Here is a 9,681-nt window from a genome sequence, read left to right as displayed (position 1 = left end):
TTATTTTTTATTCACTTAATGTATTCTTTTCATTCCAGATCAGGACATCTGTCATTTGGTCCACTCCAAATGTCTCCTTTGTCATTCCTTTGTGGGTTATAATACTAGCAATAATGCTTGGTCTACTGGTACTAGCGGTGTTGACCCTTGCTTTATGGAAGGTATGTTGCATTATTACTATTACTGTTGTCTTAAAAAAAATACTGGAAGATACTAACAGATGAGGAAAAAAAGAGGCTGTAAGTTTGGAGGAAAAGCAACAATAGACATGTGTCTTCTTTGTTTTGGCATTTCTGACATGCGAGTGTCACTGACCTTTGTGTAGGGAACTTATTTTCAAAGTCCTCCCTTATTATTACAGTGTGGTTATAAATGGGTATACTAAAGAGTTTGGCTCTGTTTCCCAAGACCTATGAGACTCTTTTTCAGGATGTTTAGGTTCAGAAAGAAGTGACTCTAACTTTGTTCTCTCTGAATACTTCAGGAATTTCCAGTTTTTGTTAGCATCTAACAATGCTCCCAGTTTTGACAATTAATTTTTAGATTTCATTTTATATTAGTGTGTTGGTTGCTACATTCTCTTTGCAAGTTTCAAGACAAGTTTGGAACTGCTACATTACAGGGAACAAGTCTGGCTTTTTGTCATCCTTACAGTTCCTCTTCAAAGAAGAAAATAATTTTGTATGATAGGATATGGCTCTTCTGTTTTTAGCTGCCTAAAGGTGGATTAGGTGTTCAGCCAATTCTAACTATCCCAGTTCCCTTTGCAGTTCAACAACAAAGAGTCTCTAAACCATGGGAGGATGATGAGAGGTGTTAGCTCTTGGTAGTATTTTCCTTTGACCTTTTGTGAGGTCTATGTAATTAGTTTCAACCAAAAAATAACTTTTAGGCATTTAAAGTTAGTTGACAGAAATCTCATCTTCACTGATCTTTAGTCTTAGTCACAACACTGTCCTGTACACATTTTCCAACGCATACTTCATTCTTATTTTGTCGCATACTTCATTCTTATTTTGTCATCCTAATATTTTCTGAATGAGTGTCTTATATGTCTTACAGAAGAGAAATGGAGAGTTTCCTCATTAGAGTCAGTATCAGCATTCAACAAGCACTCACATCATCTGCAAAGATAGCTTTCATACTATTTGAATTTTTAAAGCTATACTTTGGAACTCAGTGCCTTGCACCTAAAACTTCGTTTTTTTTTCGTAGGCAATGATGTGAATAGAGAAAAACAAGCAAACAGAAAAAACATTTCACAGTCTATCAGGCCATCATAAACTGTATCCCACCTTTCAGATCAATTGAGTGAAGTCGAGACATCCTGTGGTTGTCTTATCATGACGCCTTTGTTTCTGTTGATTGTTTTCTACAGTGCGGCTTCTTTGACAGAGCAAAACCTCCTCAAGATGACATGGCAGACAGAGAACAGCTGACAAATAACAAGACAACTGATGCATAGAGGAAGAGAGTGACAGATCCAGTCAGAATCCTGCCTGAGACTAGAACATAGTGAGAATTAACTGAAGGTTTCCTTCCACCAATCTTCTTTTGTACCTGCAAGCAAAATGGCATCATAATCTGATCTGTGCCACGTTCTGAGAATACACCACATGATGGTCATCCTTGCCAAAGAAAGAAAGAAAATTTATACTGCCTTAAGGACATGCTTGCCATTGAACAGAATGTTTATTCTATATTTTGGTCAGTCTACATTTTAGCAGATGCTTTTGAACACATGTGGTATACTGAGGTGCTTCCAGAACAAGCCCAAAACTCCCAAGGAGAAAATGCCTGCATTGCTGTACTGTCTGGAAGATGGAACAGGATAGAGTTTCTGAACACTACTGTATCATGCAGAATACCTTTGACACCTCCCTAAGAACTTTTATGACATTATGACTCAGGGAGACAAGCAATAAATCAGTACTGTGGAAGTACTTCTGAAAAACAAAGGTAGTCTAAGAAGAATTTTATAGATGGAGCACAATTATTTATTTTTCCACCTTTTCAGAATAAGTTTCTGATATAATCATCAACTTACATTTTAAGAGAAATAAAGTCAATATACAGAAGTCGTGCACTTACTTTACATGTAAATAGAAAAGCAAACCAATTGTACGCACTGAGCACATCTTTCTTGGCTACAATGTGTTTGGCAAAACAGAGGATTTATGCAATATTTTGCAAGATAAATCATATGCTAAGCATGTATTGTATCTCAGTCCAGAGCTGAGAGTATCACACCCAGGTTACAAAATCCAAAGGCATTATAATGCAGTAGATGAGTTACCTTCTCACCCCATTGCTGGTGGTTGCCTATGCAGCTCTTAGTGATTTAAATTGCTGATTTAAATTACTACAGACATGCATCTGGGGTGATACAAAAAGGACTTGGGAATTTGAAGCTAGGATGAGTTTTACTTTTTGCCATTGCCTGTTACTTGGTGAAGTGCTCTCTTAAAATGGCTACAGCTGTTGTATCGTCTGTTGAATATATGTCACAGACCCTAATATTTCATTCATCTGAAGAAATCTTTGCCTTTTGTTTTCATTTTATGGGCAAGAATCCAGCAGTGTATTTAAAGAGCTGAAGATATTTCTTCAAAGTTTATGGCAGAATTTAATGATCCCTTAAGCAAAGTCTTGTAGAGAAAGTGAGCAAGGTTTCTATTTACGCAGAAAATAGGATGCCAGTCTGCCAGGCATGAACAAAAAGAAGGAAAGATATTTTGAGATGAAGAGTAACAATGCATGGATTTGATTTGAGTGCTTCTTAGTCTGGGTTTTTTTGGGGGTGGTTTGTTTTTGTTTTTTTTTGGTTGGTTGGTCTTCCTGACTTGGGAATTCTGAAGAGGAGAGACTTCACTCATTCTCCTCTATGAGCAAAAATAGCTTGGTTCTTATCTCATCTCTGGATCTGTGCAGATTTTTGCCTGAAAACCCAAGTCTTCTAGTGCTATCTTATGAAGAATTTGCTATCTTGTGTAAACTTCAAGAGGAGTTGTTCATTTTCTGAAACAAACAGCACATCGTCTGTTTCCTGAGCTCCTCTTCTTTCCCACCCAATAGTTAGATGGCTTCATCCATTCTTTGTGACTTTAGGGTAACTGCCCCCGTGCTTTTAAAGACTTTAGGACAGAAGTAGCCATAAGACATGGTCACTTCCATCAGTCTGACAGATATTTAGGCTGACCTGTGAAATCTAAGCAAGGAGGAAATCAGTGTAAGGAAGCCTGAGCAGGTGTGTTCCATCTTCATGTCCAAGGGAAATTGCAGGACCTTTATGGAGCCTTCAGCTGATCGTTCCCAGTGTGCCCAAAAGAATGACTGAGAGGAGGCGCAGGTGGAGGAGGCGTTGCATCTCTGGTTTTTGAGGATGGGTGGGCCTGACCACATCCCAGTCCCCAGCAAGCTACCAATGGCAGCATTCCACAAAAGAGCAGAGGAGATCAGCTGGTAAATGCCACCATGAGACCAGCTCAGCCCACATGTGCACACTTTTGTATGCCGAACATCCCAGGTAGAATTGTCCTCTTGCGAAAAGAACAGGGAGCTTGCAGCCTTTGTAAATATTGAACTGTTGCATGAAGCAGCTTCCAAAATAAGATCTTCTAGCTCCTGAAATTTGCGTCATTGGCACAGCTCTGATGAAATAGCACCATAAGGAGATACCAAACATAGGACTTTCATATGTGCAATACTTTATATTACTTATATACATGAAGCATGTTTACACTGGCATTTGTGGTTGTTTTTTGAACTTTTGAATATACTGATTAATGATTACAATAAAGAAAAAAAAAAAAAAAGAGTAGGAAAAAGAACAAACGTAGCTCCGTTTCGTATTTGTTCCAATGTGTTTTCAATTCTGCGCTGCCCTGAGGATAGGGCTAGGTGACTTAATAAGTTCTTTGCAGTTGTAACATCCATGGTTCACTTTTGAGCAATTACTCTCCATTTTAATGATGGGTAAAACATGTTCAGATACTAAATTTAAACCAAAAAGAACCTCAGTAACTGCTGGGCCTGGCAGGAGTCCATTGGCTGCAGCTGTGTAATGTCACTGGAAACCAAATTAGAGGCACATGATCTGACAAACAGTTACTTTGAGCAAAACTTTGTTTTAGATTTCTACATCCTCATAGATTAAACTTCCCCCATAGAAATGTCTGGAGCCGTGTGCTGTCAAGAACTGCAGTCCTGGATCCCAGCATTTGTGGACAGTTTGAGCTGCAGATTGTAAAGAGGTCTGGAAAGGAGATTTCTGGGTTTCAGTGCTTGCCAAGATTGTTTATCCCCTGGGGAGGTTGCATCCTAGAGGTGGATGCCAGCAGGCAGTAGACATAATCTGTCCCCTGGTATATTTGTAACGTGCGACACAATAACCTCTGCCTCATCCCCAAAGGGGTGAACTTGTGTTTCAGTGATGTCAGCTTTGTAACGAGTTCCTAGAGGCAGCTTTCTGCAAAAGTAATTCAGCCTTAGGCATCCAAGCAGACGCCGTGAGCTGCTAATTGAGAGCACAGCGATAGTTGGGAGGGTGGGAAAAAGGAGGTTACCTTAAAGTCTTTCAGAACTCTTCACTGCTGTGACCACCGCAGTGGTCTGTTAAACAGAGAGACATCATCTTTTGTTTCACATATTTCCTGCAGGCTGTGCTGTGCAGCAAGTTCCCTAAGAGTATCCATTTCTTAAGAGTGTCGAGTAATGTTTTCTGTTTTATGAAAACTTCAGAATTTGCCTAACAGGGACTGGCACATTTGAATATGTTGTCACTTGCAGGTCTAATCTTTATGTAGCAAACACAATTTCCATGTAATGATCAGGTTACTAATAAGAACATTTTTTTGTCACCACTCTGTCACTCATTTACAACTTTATCCAACTTCCTAGCACCAAAGGCCATGACAGGTTCCCCATCTCTTGAAAATGGCAATGATTTTCTGTACCTTTCAGCTGTGTTTTTGTCACCCATCTGCAGGAAGGATCTTCTACATAAATTAGCTAAAAAGCCTTTTGGGAATTGACGAAGCATCAAGAGAGATGCATTGGAGAGAAAGCCCCGACTGCTCGAGGATTGAGGTATTCCACTGCTTTGCAGCAAACTTCTTTTTAATGAAATGCCATCTGACAAACTGCCTTTAGGAATTGTTTATGAGTGGGTGTTTTATTTATGATTGTTGGCAAAGATCCATATTAAAATGTAGTGTAATGGTAGTGCCTCTTGACAATAAAGAGTCTCGAATTCAGCTTAGGCAGGCGCCATGATGTGACACAGCAGGAATGCTTTTCATATAGGAGGACTGCTCTTGTTTTGCCTCCTGGATTGGAGGGGCACTTAACAGTTCAAGATGCTATCCTACCTACCTATGGGGAATTCAGATGAGAATGGAAATAATTGTTGAGCTTGCTTTTCAAATGGTTTCATTTGTTTTCACTGTGTTGCATCTCCTTGACTGGTGCACTGCATTTCATTTGGCTGTTTACTGTTCCTCTGTTTCAGGAGGCTTCACATGGCAGACTGCAACAGCTCACACTGGGTTGTGGCAGGCAGTATTGCTTTTCCAGAAGCGAACTTGGGATAACAGCAGCAGAGCAGAACTCAGGATGTGGTGAGAACTGGTCAGTGCAGTGCAGGGCATAATTGATTTTCCAACAGCTCTATAGAAATTCACCCAGAGTCACATTAACAAAACATCAACCTTAGATTCCCCATTTCTCCTCTAAATGGGGCTAGAGTGGGCCCTCGTTTATTATCCCTGTAAAGGCCAAATACCTAGAAATCCTCACAGCAAGGCTGGGGTGGGGGGGGAACATTTTAGATCTGAGAAGGAGAAATAAAAGCCAGTCAAATTAAGTGCATGGCAAGAATGCAAACATCTGTCTTCTGATGCATTCTCCTGGTCATGAAGGTTTACAATAAATTTTTCTCAGCAAATGCAATCTGCCTATCACCGATCAGTAGGAACAGAAAATCATCCCTGAAGTTGCAAAACTACTCCAGGAACCTTGTAGCCTTTGAAGAAATTTTACGTTTTTGAAGTATGTATGTGATAGCTTTTTGCCCTTCAGAAAATTTATCTTTTTTTTTTTCTTAGCTTTTAAAATTTTAATAGCATTTAGGAGAAGTTAGGTCAGCGTAGTAAAAGCTGAAAAAATATATTTAAACTGACAGTGAAGTCTCAGAGGAGGCCCAGGCTCAGAGCTGGATTTCTCCATTTTTAGGCACAGAAGAGACACTGGGAAATATCCCAGGTGCCTGCTGAGACTTCCAAGAGTGTTATGGCTGTATTGCAACAAACACTGCTGCGCCAACTAACCTGCAAACAGAAAACATTATTTTTAAAGATCCAGCACTGTGTCATCACCTACTATATGCCCTGGTATATCAGAAAAGGCAGATCATGGGTGAACGCAACCATCAGAGCAGGGCAGCAGGACAAGAAATCTGTGATGTGACTCAGTGCACCAGAACAAACTTTTCCTGTGGAGAAGGACAAAGAGTGAATTTTCTCAGTGTTTAAAAAAAGGACACATTTGTTTTCCTAGAGAAGAACATGAAACTGCGACAGCACTGTCCTCCAAGAATGACTGGTCCAAGTATACAAGCAAGGTGGCTGGGCACTTAGGGTTTATGCAGTAAAGAAGGCTGCAGGGTGTTATATTAACTACAAATGACAGAGATAAAGAAATAGAAGGTAAGGGTAGGAGGCTTTCAAGGAGAAATCAAACCTTTAAACACACAGGTGTGTGGTAACACTGGAACAAGAAGAAGGTTGATTAGTAAGATGGATGGATTGGAAATAAGGCTCAGCTGCTGCAGATGAGAAGTTGTGACCCCCAGCAGATAAGGAGACTAATGATCTACTACAGTAACTTTTTTTTTCCACAACGACCAATTGATTCTTTGGTCATACAAAGTTTGAGGAAGAGCATTTCCCTAGTAATTAGATAATGACAGGAAAAAATATCTCTGCAGCTGTGGCAGAATTATTGAGTTACTTGTGAATCCCTCTCATTCTTACAAGAAGGGCTGTATTCACTTCATTGGCTTTTAGAGAGGGAAGGAGGTGGTGAAGACATAAGACTTGAATTTGTTCCAATGTCTGCTAAAAGATTCTGGGTTAGCTGTTTCAGAGTAACTGGTTTAGTATTCATTGACATCTTCCACTGGCATAGTACAGACTGTGCTATCCAGAGGTAATAAAGTTTTTTCAAGCCAGTAAAAAAGTAGATCTCTTGTGGAAAACCTTCCTTCTATGATTAACCCAAGAGACTTCAAAACCTTCCTTCTATGATTAACCCAAGAGACTTCAGGACTAGAGTGGTTTTTAAGTGGGATTTTTTTTTCTCTTTTTCTGAGTCTCAGTGTAAGGATTTTCATACAGAAAGAAGCCTCGATATCTCCTTTTTTTTTTTTTTTTTTTTTTTTTTTTTTTTGTTGTTTTTGTTGTTGTTGTTCCTGTGTTGAAAACAAAAGGAAGAAAAGAAAATTGAAATAGCAGTCATCTGTAGCAAAGGGACTGGTGTGGTGTTGCTGTCTCTACCCTGCTGCTCCCTTGCCCAGTGCCTCAGTGCCTTTTAAAGTTTAAGAACAAGCAGGACATGGAAAACTCTCCAGATTACTCTCCTCTTCTCCACTTCATCATTTCCTTCTTATGCAGGTATCAAAATTATGATAAAAAAAACCTGTGACATTGATAGCATTATCCACCTATCTCATGATAAATTTGGGGTCTGTTGCTGTCCCACATTACAGGCATTCCATGAAAACCTCAGGGGATTCAGGTACCAACTAGTGAGGTGCCCTCATTAGTGAGGGACTAGTGGCAGGGTAAGAGGCTGGCAGAGGCCCCAGCTCCCCAGCTGGGACTGATGAGAGTATGTTCTGCTGGATACAGGCAAAAAGGTTTTAGTCTCCACCCCCACTCTTCTAATGCCCATATATACACAAAAAGGCAATCCGTGGTGTCTATTACACATTATTTCACTAAGCATCCAGCCAAGTCTTTGTTTGGTAATTTAGTAAAACAAAGACCACAAATTTGACCCTCCAGTCATTTCAAGCTAAAAACAGTGCATGAAACAACTGGGTTTCCAATACTTTGACTCACTGCAATGTCTTCAAGAGCAAATCTTCTTGCAAAACACGTTGCAGACCCCTCAACATCACTGCTCTTTGCCTGAGTCCTTGCTTTCTTGCTCCTTCTTGCAGTTCCTTGCTATGTTTCCAGCTGAAATCCCTCAGTGTTCCCACACAGCAGCAGCTTCTCAGCTCTGCACCAGCTGTTGCCTGGCACAATGATGTGATGAAGCCCCAGATGGACACCATAGGTCTCCTGAGGGCTAATTTCACACCATGTCTGCCTCCTCCTTCCTCAAAGGAAGGCCTGGGCAGAATCCAACCATGTCTGGAAGCAGTACAGCAGTAGCATAACCTCTGCAGGACTGCTGAGGTGTTACACAAGAAGTTACATCTGAACAGGTATGTCCCAGATAGCTCATAACCCGTTGTCCCCACACACACAACCCTGCCTTCTCATCTATAACAATATTTCTCTGGTCTTCTCTTTTTGCTCCTTGTAATGTCTCTTGCCCCATTTTTCCTCCAAGTTCATCCCTTGTACCTCAGAACAACATGCCCCTCAAAATCACCCCTCCCAGCATCCTGTCATCACAGAGCTCTGTTCCTCTCAGCTGCTAACACAGTCTGGTCTCTGGAGCTGTCTGCATAGCATGTGCCCTGGAGCTTTATTAGCAGCTTGTCTGCCTCCACTCCAGGCCCTGCAGCTTCCTCTACAGTGGCCGCTTGTCAGTGTACATGGAGGAAAAGAAGGAGCAGGGATGGCTTTGTGCTTGGGTTTGAGGCTGAACTTGAGCAAACATGATCTGCCCATCAACTTCACTGTAAACTTTATGTAATATTGGGTAAAGCACTTCATGCGTTGTGTCTTCATTAGGGGTAGAGAACTCCAATGAATAGCATGAATAACAACCACTTCTGGTGGAAACCAGGTACCACCTGGTAGAAATGGTGAAATAAATTAAAACCAAACTAATAAAGAAACTAGTTACATGTCTTGTGATTTCATCTATTTATTTGTCTCAGGCCAGCTGAAAAGGTCTGCTTATTCCATTACTGTTAATCCAGACACATACAAAGCTAATAAAATGTCACACAAATAATAGTTTTCCTAGCTGTTGTGTAGATAAATTCGGATGGGGAGAAATATCAAATACTTCTCTTTTCATCTTTGGATCTATGGATATCCAAGGGATCAGTCTTGTTTTTCTTTTGAACATAGAATCATGTAGAAGCTACATGCTTTCTAGAGCTTCTAGACAAAATACTCTGCAGCTTTTCAGCAGCAAGTTAGAAATAAATAGCTTTCCTTTTCTTTACTCTACTCTGTGCCAGAGTATTGCCTCTGTCTCCAGCTGAAGGGATGCTGAATGGCAGTACAGATACACAAACAGCCATGAATCAGATCATCACAGGGGTTTCACAAGGAGGCAAATATGGTCCCTGACAACATCTTAGCTGGAATGCTGGCTTAATCAAGTGCTGGTTGACAGTGAAGTGATCAGGGCTTTGAATCCTTGGGTGCCCTCTGATAATTCAGAACTGCTTTATGCTGAGTGCTCAGAAATGTGATAACTCTTAGAAATTTTGGC

The 9,681-nt window shown here is 40.6% G+C and overlaps 1 protein-coding gene across 1 annotated transcript in view; it reads left to right on the top strand.

Annotated features, from left to right (window-relative positions):
* The window catches only part of ITGA8 (integrin subunit alpha 8), a 94,843-nt gene extending 91,745 nt beyond the window's left edge, over nucleotides 1-3,098 (top strand). Inside the window, exons 29-30 of the mRNA XM_042888940.1 lie at nucleotides 39-161; nucleotides 1,379-3,098. Coding sequence (XP_042744874.1) covers nucleotides 39-161; nucleotides 1,379-1,465 — 210 coding nt within the window. The 3' untranslated portion in view covers nucleotides 1,466-3,098. The remainder of the gene's footprint in view (nucleotides 1-38; nucleotides 162-1,378) is intronic.
* The last annotated feature ends 6,583 nt before the right edge of the window (nucleotides 3,099-9,681 follow it).

The sequence above is a fragment of the Lagopus leucura genome, unplaced genomic scaffold, assembly GCF_019238085.1.
Source record: "Lagopus leucura isolate 7727_CA_CO unplaced genomic scaffold, USGS_WTPT01 Super-Scaffold_100157, whole genome shotgun sequence".
In the NCBI taxonomy this organism is placed as follows: Eukaryota; Metazoa; Chordata; class Aves; order Galliformes; family Phasianidae; genus Lagopus; species Lagopus leucura.
This window is presented reverse-complemented; position numbering and strand designations above follow the sequence as displayed.